An 18,705-nucleotide genomic window follows, 5' to 3' on the forward strand; every position below is an offset into this window, starting at 1 on the left:
TGTTACAAGCATGACTTCTAAAGTGGGTGTAAAGTAGTACAATATTAAAAGTTATTACATGACCTGGTGTTATTACAATTATGTTGTTACAAACATGACTTCTAAAGTGGGTGTAAAATTGAGATGATGTGATTTCTAGATATATGTCTTGAAAAGTAAAGCAAAATGCACATCAAGACATCATTTTTTAACTATTAACTTTGCGAACAACCTTGATAAATCAAATCAACAGACATCTTTTTAATTTAGTCTTTATTTCAAAAATACTCTAAGATTGGCAGGGCTGAAGGTATAAAGGGTATTCAGTATACTATACCTATAAACACATACATTTTAAAGAGGGATGCTTATGCTTATCTTCAGATTCTAACGCAAACGTTGCGGTTCTCAAGCACCTATCAGGTACATTACATACTGCAAACATGTACTGTATTTAAGGCAAACAAGTCAATACTGCTGACACAGAGGAAGAGTTCATCATGCCATGATTGTGGAGGCTATGCAAAACCAAACCCCTTATGATCTTCTGCAGGCATTCAGGCCTGGGAGGCTATGCAATCCAATAGGGGCTCTCACACAAGCAGGCACACACCCACAGCTGCGCTCTCTTGGCCCCTCTCGCTCGTGTCTCTCTAATCACCCTCTAGTCACCAGTTGATCACGTCTCTCACATGACCCCACAGTTTAGTGATCCAAAGGTTGACCCCCAGCTCTGTCAGGTACTGCAGCTCTGGGGTGAGCATCTTAAGGCACAGCTTGCGGTGGGCCTTGTCCACATTATTTTTCAGGTTGTAGCCCATGATTGACTTCTCCCCGATGGGCTGCCAGGGCTGCATGGCTGTCTCCTGGATGCTCCCTGCATCCACAGCATGGCCTCCCTCGATACAGACTGCCGCCATCACTGCGTTCCTCCTCTGGAGCTCTGCCACATCGTCAGCCATTCGCTGGCGTCCGTATGCCTCCACCTTCCTCCAGAAGGTGACGTTAAAGTGTTGGTAAAGCCTCCAGTCCACGGCGTTCCACTCCAGGGCCTTGGCCCTCAGCTCCGGGGTCAGTTTAGACACGGTGGAGCCCTTCCGGGCGTTGAGCTTGAAGAAGAGCAGGTCGTCCATCTCCCAGCAGAGGGCGTCCTTGAGCAGCATGAGGGACTCGTCAAAGTGCTCCACCAGCATGACCAGCTGGAAGTGGCCTGCGATGGCCCGGATGCCTTCCTCTACCCGTGGGTCGCCCAGCTCCAGAGTGTTGTCCTGCCCAAAGTCGAAGAACAGCAGATTCTTGAGGTAGAAGGAGTTGAAGCCATTGGGGTCAAAGTAGTGGCGGGGGTCGCGCAGGAACTCCCCCACCTTGTCCTCGCCTGGTATTTTCCAGGTCATGGGCACCAGGCGGCCAAAGTAGTGGAAGGAGGATTCAAAGAGCTCAGCCGGGTCTCTGAGGATGGTGATGTAGGAGGTGTCTGTAGGGAGCACCTTGGCCACCTCAGGTGCGTTGAAGCGCATGTGGTTGCAGATGATATTGAAGCACATGCCAGGCCTGTAGTCCTTGACCTGGGAGCGCTGGAATGGGTAGGGGTAGAAGAAGTCGTTACGGCTGTTTGGGAAGGCAAACTTGAGCCGGTGCTTCTCTCCAAATCGGAAGAGGATGTTGAGGAGTGTGCTGCTGGCTGTCTTGTGGGTTTTCATGAACATGATGTCCACTTTGGGAGTGCAGATGCCTGTCTGCCCCGATGCATGGTGGGAGCTGTTTTTGATAAGTCTGGCGTGGGCTTGAGCAGGTCGATGGGAACAGGAGTAAGGCACTGGACCCCTATGGAGAGCACGCGTACAAATACAACACATTATCAAATTACCAATGTTATAGACTGATTTACCATCATGCAATGTTATAGAAGACTGAAAAACAAATTTTTCCTCTCATAGTACAGTAGCGTACTACCATCATTCATATGGCAAATAAAAGTATCTGTATCATCTGTGGGCTATATCATATACAGTGGGGAGAACAAGTATTTGATACACGGCCGATTTTGCAGGTTTTCCTACTAACAAAGCATGTAGAGGTCTGTAATTTTTATCATAGGTACACTTCAACTGTGAGAGACGGAATCTAAAACAAAATCCAGAAAATCACATTGTATGATTTTTAAGTAATTAATTAGCATTTTATTGCATGACATAACTATTTGATACATGAGAAAAGCAGAACTTAATATTTGGTACAGAAACCTTTGTTTGCAATTACAGAGATCATACGTTTCCTGTAGTTCTTGACCAGGTTTGCACACACTGCAGCAGGGATTTTGGCCCACTCCTCCATACAGACCTTCTCCAGATCCTTCAGGTTTCGGGGCTGTCGCTGGGCAATACGGACTTTCAGCTCCCTCCAAAGATTATCTATTGGGTTCAGGTCTGGAGACTGGCTAGGCCACTCCAGGACCTTGAGATGCTTCTTACGGAGCCACTCCTTAGTTGCCCTGGCTGTGCGTTTCGGGTCGTTGTCATGCTGGAAGACCCAGCCACGACCCATCTTCAATGCTCTTACTGAGGGAAGGAGGTTGTTGGCCAAGATCTCGGGATACATGGCCCCATCCATCCTCCCCTCAATACGGTGCAGTCGTCCTGTCCCCTTTGCAGAAAAGCATCCCCAAAGAATGATGTTTCCACCTCCATGCTTCACGGTTGGGATGGTGTTCTTGGGGTTGTACTCATCCTTCTTCTTCCTCCAAACACGGCGAGTGGAGTTTAGACCAAAAAGCTCTATTTTTGTCTCATCAGACCACATGACCTTCTCCCATTCCTCCTCTGGATCATCCAGATGGTCATTGGCAAACTTCAGACGGGCCTGGACATGCGCTGGCTTGAGCAGGGGGACCTTGCGTGTGCTGCAGGATTTTAATCCATGACGGCGTAGTGTGTTACTAATGGTTTTCTTTGAGACTGTGGTCCCAGCTCTCTTCAGGTCATTGAGCAGGTCCTGCCGTGTAGTTCTGGGCTGATCCCTCACCTTCCTCATGATCATTCATGCCCCACGAGGTGAGATCTTGCATGGAGCCCCAAACCGAGGGTGATTGACCATCATCTTGAACTTCTTCCATTTTCTAATAATTGCGCTAACAGTTGTTGCCTTCTCACCAAGCTGCTTGCCTATTGTCCTGTAGCCCATCCCAGCCTTGTGCAGGTCTCCAATTTTATCCCTGATGTCCTTACACAGCTCTCTGGTCTTGGCCATTGTGGAGAGGTTGGAGTCTGTTTGATTGAGTGTGTGGACAGGTGTCTTTTATACAGGTAACGAGTTCAAACAGGTGCAGTTAATACAGGTAATGAGTGGAGAACAGGAGGGCTTCTTAAAGAAAAACTAACAGGTCTGTGAGAGCCGGAATTCTTACTGGTTGCTAGTTAATCAAATACTTATGTCATGCAATAAAATGCAAATTAATTACTTCATACAATGTGATTTTCTGGAATTTTGTTTTAGATTCCGTCTCTCACAGTTGATGTGTACCTATGATAAAAATTACAGACCTCTACATGCTTTGTAAGTAGGAAAACCTACAAAATCAGCATTGTATCAAATACTTGTTCTCCCCACTTTACATGTATATTGCTACTGGATGTTGTTGATGCAATATATACTTCAAAGGATGCCCAACAATTGCACCAACATCCCCCCCCAGTAAGAAGAGTATGGATGAGGCTTACTCAGGCAGGTTGAAGTGGGCCTGTGGAGCAGAAAGGCAGTAGAGCAGGATCATACAGCTAGTGAGTAGGGTACCCAGGACAAGGCCTTTGCACATCGACCTCCATTGCCTCCCCTGCTTGCCAACCATGGTCCCAAATAGAAGTTATCTGAAGCAAAAATGTAAGTTAAGTATAAGTTATCCAGTGTACCAAAACAATCGACTAGCAGTCCTGAAATCTTCTAAGGTTATGGTTCATCAATGACCTCAACTTCTTCATTGACATGGATTCTGCAAGTCCCTTGGATCCACTGTCTCCTGTGGCCAATTATTTGGGAACACACACAGCAGCTCAGTCAGATGGCTGTTTCCAATTAGGACATTGTGTGCCTCTGGTAATGGAACAACTCTTAGAAATCCACTCTGTTCAATCTTTTGAGGTTATCTCTAGGCATAATTGAAATTTCGATAACTCTTTACTTGACACCCAGCGTCCTAACACATTATGACACGGTCATAACCATGTCATAATGTCACAACAGTTGACATAACTTGTCATAATCTGTCATAATATGGTCATAACACTGTCATGACCCATATATTTACACCTGTTGTGAGATATATTGTGCTTTTTTATCACCATAATCATATAAGCAAGATAGGCCTATCACGTACATGCCCTTATGTCAGTCATCAGTCAAAAAGAGGGTGTCTTGTCCTGCTCCTGAAATCTGCTCCTGTGTTCATCCCAGTCATCAGCAACAGAGCTGGGGTAGGTGCATGTATGACGTCAATGTGCGCGTAATTACAATGATAATTTAATATGATAAATTATGGAAAATGTATAACAAACATACTGTTGACAAGTAGGCTATGGTGTAATGGAATGTTTTGCCTTGTGTGGTAGGTTTCGTGGGTTTTGACACTCTTATGTAGGGGTCATTACCGGCCATAAAATAATGCTACAAATGTCACAACAGGTCTAAATATGTGTTATGACAGTGTTATGACCATATTATGGCAGGTTATGACAAATGTTACAGAAATGTCTCATGTTATGTGCTATTGTTAGATCACTATTTTTCAATGACATATACATTTTTTACGCAATATTGTTATTTTTCCAAAGCATTCACTTAACTTCTTATGGCTGCAGGAGCAGTATTGAGTAGCTTGGATGAAAGGTGCCTAGAGTAAACGGCCTGCTCCTCAGTCCCAGTTGCTAATATATGCATATTATTAGTATTGGATAGAAAACACTCTGAAGTTTCTAAAACTGTTTGAATGATGTCTGTGAGTATAACATAACTCATATGGCAGGCAAAAACCTGAGAAGAAATCCAAACAGTAAGTGGGAAATCTGAGGTTGGTCAATTTTCAACCCAGCCCCTATTGAATACACTGTGGGATATTGGTTATGTTGCACTTCCTAAGGCTTCCACTAGATGTCAACTGTCTTTAGAAATTTGAATGAGGCTTTTACTGTGATGTGGGGCCGGAGGAGAGCTCTTTGAGTCAGTGGTCTGGCAGAGAGCCAGATAGCGACCTGCGTTCCATGGCTTTTCTACAGACAATGGAATTCTCCAGTTGGAACGTTATTGAAGATTTTTTTTTTTATTTTTTTATTTCACCTTTATTTAACCAGGTAGGCTAGTTGAGAACAAGTTCTCATTTGCAACTGCGACCTGGCCAAGATAAAGCATAGCAGTGTGAACAGACAACAACACAGAGTTACACATGGAGTAAACAATAAACAAGTCAATAACATGGTAGAAAAAAAGATAATCTATATACAATGTGTGCAAAAGGCATGAGGTAGGCAATAAATCGAATAATTACAATTTAGCAGATTAACACTGGAGTGATAAATCATCAGATGATCATGTGCAAGAAGAGATACTGGTGTGCAAAAGAGCAGAAAAGTAAATAAATAAAAGCAGTATGGGGTGAGGTAGGTAAATTGGGTGGGTAGTTTACAGATGGACTATGTACAGCTGCAGCGATCGGTTAGCTGCTCGGATAGCAGATTTTTAAAGTTGTTGAGGGAGATAAGTCTCCAACTTCAGAGATTTTTGCAATTCGTTCCAGTCGCAGGCAGCAGAGAACTGGAAGGAAAGGCGTCCAAATGAGGTTTTGGCTTTAGGGATGATCAGTGAGATACACCTGCTGGAGCGCGTGCTACGGGTGGGTGTAGCCATCGTGACCAGTGAACTGAGATAAGGCGGCACTTTACCTAGCATAGCCTTGTAGATGACCTGGAGCCAGCGGGTCTGACGACGAACATGTAGCGAGGGCCAGCCGACTAGGGCATACAGGTCGCAGTGGTGGGTCGTATAAGGTGCTTTAGTAACAAAACGGATGGCACTGTGATAAACTGCATCCAGTTTGCTGAGTAGAGTATTGGAAGCTATTTTGTAGATGACATCGCCGAAGTCGAGGATCGGTAGGATAGTCAGTTTTACTAGGGTAAGTTTGGCGGCGTGAGTGAAGGAGGCTTTGTTCCGGAATAGAAAGCCGACTCTAGATTTGATTTTGGATTGGAGATGTTTGATATGAGTCTGGAAGGAGAGTTTGCAGTCTAGCCAGACACCTAGGTACTTATAGATGTCCACATATTCTAGGTCGGAACCGTCCAGGGTGGTGATGCTAGTCGGGCGTGCGGGTGCAGGCAGCGAACGGTTGAAAAGCATGCATTTGGTTTTACTAGCGTTTCAGAGCAGTTGGAGGCCACGGAAGGAGTGTTGTATGGCATTGAAGCTCGTTTGGAGGTTAGATGGCACAGTGTCCAGGGAAGGGCCAGAAGTATACAGAATGGTGTCGTCTGCGTAGAGGTGGATCAGGGAATCGCCCGCAGCAAGAGCAACATCATTGATGTATACAGAGAAAAGAGTCGGCCCGAGAATTGAACCCTGTGGTACCCCCATAGAGACTGCCAGAGGACCGGACAACATGCCCTCCGATTTGACACACTGAACTCTGTCTGCAAAGTAGTTGGTGAACCAGGCAAGGCAGTCATTAGAAAAACCGAGGCTATTGAGTCTGCCGATAAGAATATGGTGATTGACAGAGTCGAAAGCCTTGGCCAGGTCGATGAAGACGGCTGCACAGTAATGTCTTTTATCGATGGCGGTTATGATATCGTTTAGTACCTTGAGCGTGGCTGAGGTGCACCCGTGACCGGCTCGGAAACCGGATTGCACAGAGGAGAAGGTACGGTGGGATTCGAGATGGTCAGTGATCTGTTTGTTGACTTGGCTTTCGAAGACCTTAGCTAGGCAGGGCAGGATGGATATAGGTCTGTAACAGTTTGGGTCCAGGGTGTCTCCCCCTTTGAAGAGGGGGATGACAGCGGCAGCTTTCCAATCCTTGGGGATCTCAGATGATACGAAGGAGAGGTTGAACAGGCTGGTAATAGGGGGTGCGACAATGGCGGCGGACAGTTTCAGAAATAGGGGGTCCAGATTGTCAAGCCCAGCTGATTTGTATGGGTCCAGGTTTTCCAGCTCTTTCAGAACATCTGCTATCTGGATATGGGTAAAGGAGAAGCTGGGGAGGCTTGGGCGAGTAGCAGCGGGGGGGGCGGGGCTGTTGGCCAAGGTTGGAGTCGCCAGGTGGAAGGCATGGCCAGCCATTGAGAAATGTTTGTTGAAGTTTTCGATTATCACGGACTTATCAGTGGTGACCGTGTTATCTAGCCTCAGTGCAGTGGGCAGCTGGGAGGAGGTGCTCTTGTTTTCCATGGACTTTACAGTATCCCAGAACTTTTTGGAGTTAGAGCTACAGGATGCAAATTTCTGCTTGAAAAAGCTGGCCTTTGCTTTCCTGACTGACTGCGTGTATTGGTTCCTGACTTCCCTGAACAGTTGCATATCGTGGGGGCTCTTCGATGCTATTGCAGTTCGCCACAGGATGTTTTTGTGCTGGTCGAGGGCAGTCAGGTCTGGAGTGAACCAAGGGCTATATCTGTTCTTGGTTCTGCATTTTTTGAACGGAGCATGCTTGTCTAATATGGTGAGGAAGTAACTTTTAAAGAATGACCAGGCATCCTCAACTGACGGGATAAGGTCAATATCCTTCCAGGGTACCCGGGCCAGGTCGATTAGAAAGGCCTGCTCGCAGAAGTGTTTTAGGGAGCGTTTGACAGTGATGAGGGGTGGTCGTTTGACCGTGGACCCGTGGCGGATACAGGCAATGAGGCAGTGATCGCTGAGATCTTGATTGAAGACAGCAGAGGTGTATTTGGAGGGCAAGTTGGTCAGGATAATGTCTATTAGGGTGCCCATGTTTACGGATTTAGGGTTGTACCTGGTGGGTTCCTTGATGATTTGTGTGAGATTGAGGGCATCAAGCTTAGATTGTAGGACTGCCGGGGTGTTAAGCATATCCCAGTTTAGGTCACCTAACAGAACAAACTCTGAAGCTAGATGCGGAGCGATCAATTCACAGATGGTGTCCAGGGCACAGCTGGGAGCTGAGGGGGGTCGGTAGCAGGCGGCAACAGTGAGAGACTTATTTCTGGAGAGATTAATTTTTAAAATTAGAAGTTCGAACTGTTTGGGCATAGACTTGGAAAGTATGACAGAACTTTGCAGGCTATCTCTGCAGTAGATTGCAACTCCTCCCCCTTTGGCAGTTCTATCTTGACGGAAAGTGTTATAGTTGGGTATGGAAATCTCAGAATTTTTGGTGGCCTTCCTAAGCCAGGATTCAGACACGGCAAGGACATCAGGGTTGGCAGAGTGTGCTAAAGCGGTGAGTAAGGCAAACTTAGGGAGGAGGCTTCTGATGTTGACATGCATGAGGCCAAGGCTTTTTCGATCACAGAAGTCAACAAATGAGGGTGACTGGGGACATGCAGGGCCTGGGTTTACCTCCACATCACCCGAGGAACAGAGGAGTAGTAGGATGAGGGTGCGGCTAAAGGCTATCAAAACTGGTCGCCTAGAGCGTTGGGGGACAAGGAATAAAAGGAGCAGATTTATGGGCGTGGTAGAATAGATTCTGGGCATAATGTGCAGACCAGGGTATGGTGGGGCACGGGTACAGCGGAGGCAAGCCCAGGCACTGGGTGATGATAAGAGAGGTTGTATCTCTGGACATGCTGGTCTCAATGGGTGAGGTCACCGCATGTGTGGGGGGTGGGACAAAGGAGGTATCAGAGGTACGGAGAGTGGAACTACGGGGTCCATTGCAAACCAAAACAATGATAACTAGCCTGAACAACAGTATGCAAGGCATATTGATATTTGAGAGAGACATACAATAAGGCATAAAGTGATTGCAGGTCATGATTGGGAGAGCTAGCTAAAAACAACAGGTGAGATAACAGCAGCTAGTCAGCTAACACAGCAACAGAAGGTAAAAATGGCGACGACTGGGCAGAGAGGGTCGGATTAACTACACACAGATCCTGAGTTAAGGCACAGAGCCGACAGATAAAACACAAATAAACAGAATGGAGTACCATGAATTAATGGACAGTCAAGCAGGCATCAGCTATGTAGCCAAGTGACCATAGTGTCCAGGGGGCAGCCGTAGATGGAGCAGTGAAGCCTCCACTAAGCTAGCACGCGTTTAAAGTTAGTAGCCCGGGGGGGGGGGGTCTGCTCAGACGGAGGCCGGTTGAGGGCACAGAGAATCCAAGCCGGATAGCGATGGCGAAAGAGAGGTTGTGAATTGTAGAATTGTGTTTGCTAACTGGTGCTAGCTTCCTGGCTGCGCTAGCTGCAAGATAAGCTAGCAGTTAGCAGACCGGGGCAGGCAAGTTAGCCTTTGGGGGACGTCGCGATGGGGGGGGAAGTCTGTTTTTGCCTCTTCGTGCGGTGACGTCGATAGACCAGTCGTGGAATTAGTAGGGTTCCAGGTAGCTCTAGGTAGCTAACAGGCCTAGTAGGTTAGCAGAATGGGCCTTCAGCGGGCGTCACGCCTGAGGGGCCTGTTGGAGTCCTCGGGCAGATTATGTCGGTATTCCAGTCGTAGAGGATCGGCGGGGTTCCGTGCTCCGTACCGGCGGTAAAGGGGTCCGGATATTGTAGCCCAGGAGGGGGCTTCAGTGGTAGCACAGGAGCCCTAGCCGGGCTAGCTTCAGGCTAATTGGTGCTTGCTCCGGGATGGAAACGCTAGCCAGGAGTGGTCACCCGGGATTGTGGTTAGCTAGTTGCGAAGATCCAGATGAAAATGTTCAGAGTTTGCGGTAGGAATCCGGGGATATGGAGAGAAATAGGTCCGTTATGCTCTGGTTTTAGTCACGTTGTTCGAACTAGCGAGAGCTTTCCGAGCTAAAGGTTAGCTGATGACCGCTAGCAATGGTTTGCTAACTGATAGCTGGTAGGCAGTTAGCTGGCTATCTTCAGTAGATGGATTCCAGATCAGAAGTAAATAGAAATACTTTAGAAAAAAGCAGATCCACGCCACATTGGGTGAGGCGGGTTGCAGGAGAGTATTTAGAAGTTGAGGTTTAAGAAAGTATTTTTAAAAGATATGCGAAGAAAAAGATGTAAAAAGATATATACAAGGGACACGGGACACGACAGGACAAAGACGTCTACACTGCTACGCCATCTTGGAGATGATGATAAAAACATCCTAAAGATTGATTCTATACTTAGTTTGAAATGTTTCTACGAACTGTAATATAACTTTTTTAACTTTTCGTCCGACGTTCAGCTGGACCTGCACGAGTGTTTGGATACGTGTACTAAACGCCCTAACAAAAGTAGCTACTTGGACATAAATAATGGACATTATCGAAAAAATCAAACATTTATTGTGGAACTAGGATTCCTGGGAGTGCATTCTGATGAAGACCATCAAAGGTAAGGGAATATTTCTAATGTTATTTCTGATTTCTGTTGACTCCAACATGGCGGATAATTATATATTTTTTTCTGAGCGCCGTTCTCAGATTATTGCATGGTTTGCTTTTTCCGTAAAGTTTTTTTAAAATCTGACACAGTGGCTGCATTAAGGAGAGGTATATCTATAATTCCATGTGTAACAATTGTATTTATCAACATTTATGATGAGTATTTCTGTAAAATTGATGTGGCTATGCAAAATCACTGGATGTTTTTGGAACTAGTGAACGTAACGCGCCAATGTAAACTCAGATCTTTTTATATAAATATGAACTTTATCAAACAAAACATACATGTATTGTGTAACATGAAGTCCTATGAGTGTCATCTGATGAAGATCATCAAAGGTTAGTGATTCATTTTTTCTCTATGCTTTTTGTGACTCCTCTCTTTGGCGGGAAAAATGGCTAAATTTTTCTGTGACTTGGTGGTGACCTAACATAATCATTTGTGGTGCTTTCGCTGTAAAGCCTATTTGAAATTGGACACTTTGGTGGGATTAACAACAAGATTACCTTTAAAATGGTATAAGATACATGTATGTTTGAGGAATTTATTTATGAGATTTCTTTGTTTGAATTTGGCGCCCTGCACTTTCACTGGCTGTTGTCATATCGATCCCGTTAACGGGATTGCAGCCAAAAAAAGTTAAAGCATAACTTCACATCAACTACTAGGTTAATGTAAAAAAGAAAAGAAAAAGTGCATTCCTTGATCGTTTCAACCCACATACTGTTCACTGGACGTGCTACCTTGTCCCGGACCTGCTGTTTTGGACTCTCTCTTTACCGCACCTGCTGTCTCTAACTCTGAATGATCGGCTATGAAAAGACAACTGGCATTTACTCCTGAGGTGCTGTTGCACCCTCTACAACCACTGTGATTTTATTATCTGACCCTGCTGGTCACCTATGAACGTTTGAATATCTTGGCTATATTCTGTTATAATCTCCACCCGGCACAGCCAGAAGAGGACTGGCCCACCCCTCAGAGTCTGGTTCCTCTCTAGGTTCTGGCCTTTCTAGGGAGTTTTTCCTAGCCACCGTGCTTCTACATCTGCATTGCTTGCTGTTTGGGGTTTTAGGCTGGGTTTCTATACAGCACTTTGTGACATCGGCTGATGTAAAAAGGGCTTTATAAATATATTTGATTGATTGATTGATACTGCATCTTTATACAATTCCTAGAAAACTGCCCAATGGCAAATTGTCCAAAGAAGGTGTATGTCCCAGCACCTAATCATGAAAGTTATATACTCAAGAGTTTATGATAATTTAAGTTAAAATGTTATACATAGAGACTTAATTGTAATACAATAGAAAGGCTTCAACATACTTATAACAAGTTATAAGCATTACACCTGCATGCTTTAAGTAAAGTGTTACCACTGTGCCTATAATCGGACCAGTGCACAGTGAAGCTACACTACAGCAAGGCCGGATATACCCTGTGTTTCTGTGTCATCTATCCTTTAGATTAATAATGCATTGGGCTGGAAAGTGATCCAGTCTGAGTCTGCAGCTATTCACCCTGTAGCCTGTCATCCGATCGGGCTGCACACAGGCAGCCCAATTCTGATTTTTTTCCCCCCACTAATTGGTCTTTTGAGCAATCACAACAGATCTTTTCACATCAGATCTTTTTCAGATCTTATTGGTCAAAAGACGAATTAGTGAAAAAAATAAATAAATTGGGCTACCTGTGTAAACGCAGCCACAGTGACCCAGAGGCTAAGTCAGCATTCAGTAGGTAACATGGGTCACCCGGTTTCCACCTGTAGCAGTGTGGAGAAACTATACTAAAGACAAACCAAATCAAGAAAGCTCTATCAAAACTCTTAACTTCACAGAAAGCTCCCAAATCTTTGTTTAAGTTTGAGGTTTCTCCTCAAAACAGCTCCTTGAAAAGATGAAAAACAAGTTTCCACAATTTTGAAATCTCTTGGAAACATTTGGGTCTAACATCAGCTAAAATCACTGTTCCAATTTTGCAGACATTTGTGTGATAAATATTTTGTCTGATGGAAAAATAAAATGTTTCGTTACTGATAATAGCTGTGATGAAGTAGAAAGTGTCTTTTGCGCCTTTGTCAGGGAGCTTCATGAAGGGGCCATTATGGAGGCACATGAGGGGGCATTCACCCTGCCCTCAAAGCCAGCCCAGGCATTGGGATATATAGGAGACATTTGAGCACTAGTCCTCCTGAACAGGGGACTTTGCATGGAGCTGTTTAACCTGAAAATGGACCTTGGTATAGATAGATGTGTGCTTCGTTAGGCTTAGCGCTTCCTCTGCCTCTGGGAGGGATGCACCTGGAATTAAACCTGAGGGGCCACCAGGGGCCTGCGTTTAACACCTGCTGGCAATTTCTGAACCCGAATGGTGTCATCACTTCAGATAATGATGCCTGTGATATAGAAATATAGAGTCCAGCCTGAAATTATTGACAACCTTGATAAAGATGAGCAAAAATGGTGTAAAATAAATAATTCAAATACTGAGCTATTTTGTATGCTCAAAATTATATTATACTGAACATAAATATAAACGCAACATGTAAAGTGTTGGTCCCATGTTTCATGAGCTGAAATAAAATATCCCAGGAATTTCCCAAAAGCACAAAAATGTTATTTCAAATCTTGTGCACAAATTTGTTTACATCCCTTTTGGCGAGCATTTCTCCATTGCCAATATAATCCACCCACCTGACAGGTGTATCCCTCCTTTACTCAAGCGTTCCCATTATTTTGGAAGTTACCTGTAGCCCAGTATTTGAATTGTTACATTTATAGTCATTTTTGCTCATTATGAAGGCTCTCAATAATATCAGACCCCACTTTATACTGTAATGGCATTGTATTGTTTGTTGGGCAGGTTTCTGTTAATGTGTCCCGTTTTATTGCATCTACTGTCTGAGTATGGTCTGATATAAGTAGGTGCTGCTAAGACGTTATGCATACAATACCATTCAAATCGAATCGTAAGGTGAAGGTCAAAGGAAAAAGTCACGCTCTCCACAAATTGCATAAGCAGCAATGTATTCATTATCTAATGATGTCATAACCTTCAGTCACATAAGCACATTATGACATACGATGCATGACAACATACAGGACAATGAACCCCAAAAAGAGACATTCAGGAACGCATTCAATATGAGGGCAAAGTTACTATGCATCTCCATCACATTGGCAATGCCCAAAGAACTCGTCTGAATGAAACTAAATTGGCTGCTCGATCACATGGCAGAAACATTATTTTCTTCAGCTCACATTTCAAAGATCATAAACTTGAGATAAAAATATATTGTAGTTGCACAGTCTGATCATTCTATTAAACCGTTTGTCAAAGAATAAGACCAAAAAACAATATACATTTAAATTTCAAATTATCCTCATATCATTTTCTTTGTAAAACATAACACTTACCCACCCCGTTGTGCATAAATCCCACAACTGCAGTTAGATGAAAAATGCAACTGAAGTTAAAACCTAAGACAGTTGTTTCTCCTCAAAGTGCATAGCAGTGCGTCTCAGAGGAGCTGTCCGGTCCAGTGGTGGCTTGTGCCTGCTCTTGTCGGGTCACACACGGTGTCACAACCCCACCACATGGTCAAGTGCTTTCCTTTTCATTACATATGTTATGCCCAACGCTCCAAAGCCAATTCATCTGGCAGGTGCTCTCGCTCTGTAAATTATGCACACCTGATTCTTCTGCTCCACTTTCGACTCTGAACGAGATCCAGCTGAATACAGCCAACTGTGACACCAGGCTCCCTGCTAGGACTTGCACTTGTTTGTATTTAAAAGAGAATGAGCGAGGGGAGGGAGAGACACAAAGGGAAAAGGAAAGAGGGAACGAGAGATGGAGAGGAAGAGATGGAGAAAGAGATAAAGCAAAAGAGGGGGCGAGGGCATGGGCTCTATTCTCTGGCTGCATACAGAAGGCTATTGAGAGCAGACACTAGTCTGAGCTGAAAGCTGATAGGAGGGGTAGCAAATAGTATAAAAAGAACAATTGCAGAGAGCCAAGGCACAAAGAGCTCAATTGTGCCATCTTCTCCAAGCTTGCTGTCTCACTACAGTATTGCTCAAAAGTTGTTTTAGCAAGCTTTGCATATACTGTAGATACTTTTAACAAAAATGTGGATGGATAGAATATACAAATATTAAGTTAAGGCATGCGAACACATGGATTATTGTAAATAACACACAACTAAGAGCTGTTATTGGGAATGACAGACAATAGATTATTGTCCAAATAAACTGAAAAGAAATGGGTATTGCTTTTCATGTAGTCTTTGTTTTGTGGCGAACCCAGTTACAGTACAGAATACATTCTAGCCACAATCCTAAATTAAATTCACTCGGAGGGACGTGCAGGAGAACTGTTACCGTTCTCAAATTAAAGGACCAACAGCTTATTTTTATTTTGAAGCTATACATTGATTATGCTTTTAAAAGCTTTTTTTATTCATTCTGCATTTTGTTTCAAATTGAGGCCCGATTACCTGACTCAGACTCAACCTACTCCTGGACTAAAAAACACTTTCAATGGAAATTTGCCTAGCTAGTCCTTTGGACTCGTGAGAATATGGAACACTGTATTTTGTACCACTACCGTCCATTCAACAGTAGTAAGATGTCAATAGAGAACGACCATACGAGCCAGGGATTGAGGAGTCCATTTGGCTCTGGGAGACGGGATGTGACAATATGTGGTAATACTGCACTGATCATTACAGTAAGGGAGGTGGGCACTGTCCTACCCTTTCTGCACACTGTAGCCCTTCAAACCAGAGGGACCATACCGATAGGCCCACCCTGCCTCCCCCCCCCCCCCCCAGTCTGAACACTCAACCTTTTGTTGAGCGTGGGGCACCCTGGCGGGCACACACTCCTAGTGCCAGGCTGAGACTCGGACTGGCATGTGTGGAATGTAGTTGAGGCATGCTGGTGAGTGGGAAGGTCAGTCAGTGAATAAGGAGATTGAGTAGAAAGAGGGACTGGCCCCTAGCCCACTGAGATCACAGCATCATCAGAGGGCAGTCCCTTGTCAACACCACCCACAGGCCAGGATAGTGGACCCCACTCAGCCCCCACCACATGCCTGATTTACCCAAAGCAGGCCAACCCAAATGTACTGTGCTTTCACATCATGGTTTCAGGATTTTTTAAAATTTGACCTTAAATTTAAGAACAAATCATTTTTTACAATGATGGCCTACCACGGCCAAACCCAGACGACACTGGGCCAATTGTGCGCCGCCCTATGGACAGTGGCCTACAGCAATGAAGGGGATGCATAAATCAGGCCAGCTCAGCACTGTGGAACAGGCTACTTTGATAACATGGCATCCTCAGCCTCTGTCCCCACCAGTCCTCATGATGTGGCATCAGATTCCACCTCTTTGGTATCAGAGTTGGTCTGACGGTGCCACCACCAGCATATATGGAACCCAGTAGGTTGCAATCTGTCATGCACAGACCGACACCAATAAATGATTTGGCTCCCAGTGAGTGGTACAGTGATTAGAAGGAATAGTCAGTAATGCATTACAATAGGACACTGACACAGGTATCTTAATCCAAAGGATCAGCACAACTTAAACCTTCACAATGGAAAGTCTTGAGAAAAGGTTGTGACAAAAAAGAGGAAAAGACATTAAGTTGACATGGGTACAGGAAGTCGAAGGTTTACATACACTTAGGTTGGAGTCATTAAAACTTGTTTTTCAACCACTCGACAAATGTCTTGTTATTAACAAACTATAGTTTTGGCAGGTCGGTTAGGACATCTACTTCGTGCATGACAAGTGATTTAACAATTGTTTACAGATTATTTCACTTATCATTCACTGTATCACAATTCCAGTGGGCCAGAAGTTTACACACTAACTTGACTGTGCCTTTAAACAGCTTAGAAAATTTCAGAAAATTATGTCATGGCTTTAGAAGCTTCTGATAGGCTAATTGACATAATTTGCGTCAATTGGAGGTGTACCTGTGGATGTATTTCAAGGCCTACCTTCAAACTCAGTGCCTCTTTGCTTGACAGCATGGGAAAATCAAAAGGAATCAGCCAAGACCTCAGGAAAAGAAAATGTAGACCTCCACAAGTCTGGTTTATCCTTGGGAGCAATTTCCAAACGCCTGAAGATACCACGTTCATCTGTACAAACAATAGTACACAAGTATAAACACCATGGGACCACACAGCCGTCATACCGCTCAGGAAGGAGATGCGTTCTGTCTCCTAGAGAGGAACGTGCTTTGGTGCGAAAAGTGCAAATCAATCCCAGAACTACAGCAAAGGACCTGGTGAAGATACTGGAGGAAACATGTACAAAGGTATCTATACGCACAGTAAAACAAGTCCTATATCGACATAACCTGAAAGGCCGCTCGGCAAGAAAGAAGCCACTGCTCCAAAACCGCCATGAAAAAGCCAGACTACGGTTTGCAACTGCACATGGGGACAAAGATCGTACTTTTTGGAGAAATGTCCTCTGGTCGGATGAAACAAAAACAGAACCTTTTGGGCATAATGACCATCATAATGTTTGGAGGAAAAAGGGGGAGGCTTGCAAGCCAAAGAACACCATCCCAACCATGAAGTACAGGGGTGGCAGCATCATTTTGTGGGGGTACTTTGCTGCAGGAGGGACTGGTGCACTTCAGAAAATAGATGGCATCATGAGAGGAAAATGATTGTGGAAGGCTAACCGAAACATTTGACCCAAGTTAAACAATTTAAAGGCAATGCTACCAAATACTAATTGAGTATATGTAAACTTCTGACCCACTGGGAATGTGATGAAAGAAATAAAAGCTGAAATCACTCTATTATTCTGACATTTCACATTCTTAAAATAAAGTGGTGATCCTAACTGACCTAAAACAGGTCATTTTTACTTGGATTAAATGTCAGGAATTGTGAAAAACTGAGTTTAAATGTATTTGGATAAGGTGTATGTAAACTTCCAACTTCAAATGTAACTTAGCGTTACCCTATGCATCGCTCCCCGCTCTCAAGTTCAAAGAAGTTTAAACAAAAACTATTTATTGTAATTACACATCATGCCAAAAAAGTGTCCTACTTAAAAAAAAAAAAAAAGTATACAAATGTGTTGTTTGTTTTGTTAGGGGAGGTTTCATACAAAGTACATTTCTCTGATGACAGCAGGGCTTGTTGTTTATGTTATTAGAGTCATTAATAACAGTAAATGGATTACCAACTGGTCCCGTGTGGCTCAGTTGGTAGAGCATGGCGCTTGCAACGCCAGGGTTGTGGGTTCATTCCCCACGGGGGGACCAGGATGAATATGTATGAACTTTCCAATTTGTAAGTCGCTCTGGATAAGAGCGTCTGCTAAATGACTTAAATGTAAATGTAATTACACAGAAACCCATTTAATAGATTAAAATAGGGTGAATCAGTGGTAAAATCTTTCTTTTACAGAGTACTGACCAGAATATCAGAGTTCACACAAATAAGAACAAAGCAGACATTCACCTCAACGGTTGACGAGGCAGGGTGGATAATATTTTGCAACAATGTGACTCCTCCAGTATTTCTGCCTGCCAACATGCTTGACAAATGATACTAACATTGATCTCAATCACCACGGGACCAACTCATACTTTTTTCTCATAATAAACCCATCAGTTTCATGAGTCTTCAACCTTGTATGATTGACAACCATACAAATCAAAACCAGTCCTTGATGAATATCCACTGTTAGGTGGCTACTGTTTCTTGGCCTTTTTCTGCTTCTTCTCTGCCTTGCTGGTATCTTCGTGAGCCTTTCTCTTAGCAGCCAGTTTGTTTGCCTGCGAAGGGAAATCAGATTGAGTTAATGAACAGTGAAGTGACTGAAGAATTCATGGGTGTGGAACCAAGGTCACATGCTCTTTAAGGGATTTGATAGATTGTAAATTACTGTTTTATATTACTTTTAGAGTTTTATAGCATTATATATTTTTAGTATGAATATATTGTTATTATATCCTAAGAGATTAAAAGTACTGTTGGGAAATGTTCCCTCAATTTTTGGGGGGGGGCACAGAGCAAATTTCAGGTCTGCTGAGCGCAAACTTGAACATTGTGAAAACTTCTGGCGCACGTTTACTCTGAACAGAGGCAGTGCCCGCTTTAAGTTACAGTCAAGTGATC

At 44.0% G+C, this 18,705-nt stretch overlaps 2 protein-coding genes across 5 annotated transcripts in view; both read right to left on the reverse strand.

Annotated features, from left to right (window-relative positions):
* Positions 1–235: 235 nt before the first annotated feature.
* Positions 236–14,052, reverse strand: LOC129853178 (galactosylceramide sulfotransferase-like). 2 transcript variants are annotated; one of them, XM_055918933.1, is made up of 3 exons: positions 13,963–14,052; positions 3,696–3,842; positions 236–1,803 (listed from the first exon to the last, which is right to left on the reverse strand). In XM_055918933.1, exons 2-3 carry the CDS (start codon positions 3,821–3,823, stop codon positions 648–650), a joined length of 1,284 nt encoding a protein of 427 aa, XP_055774908.1. In that variant the 5' UTR covers positions 3,824–3,842; positions 13,963–14,052; the 3' UTR covers positions 236–647. The 2 variants fall into 2 exon arrangements, with proteins under 2 accessions (XP_055774908.1, XP_055774907.1); XM_055918932.1 differs by having other exon boundaries at positions 13,959–14,049.
* LOC129853176 (pescadillo homolog) overlaps positions 13,552–18,705 on the reverse strand; it is a 42,104-nt gene continuing 36,950 nt past the window's right edge. For all 3 annotated transcript variants that reach the window (XM_055918929.1, XM_055918927.1, XM_055918928.1), the window contains exon 15: positions 13,552–18,362. In XM_055918929.1, the coding sequence (XP_055774904.1) occupies positions 18,279–18,362 (84 nt within the window). In that variant the 3' untranslated portion in view covers positions 13,552–18,278. The remainder of the gene's footprint in view (positions 18,363–18,705) is intronic.

Source organism: Salvelinus fontinalis, chromosome 4 (assembly GCF_029448725.1).
Source record: "Salvelinus fontinalis isolate EN_2023a chromosome 4, ASM2944872v1, whole genome shotgun sequence".
In the NCBI taxonomy this organism is placed as follows: Eukaryota; Metazoa; Chordata; class Actinopteri; order Salmoniformes; family Salmonidae; genus Salvelinus; species Salvelinus fontinalis.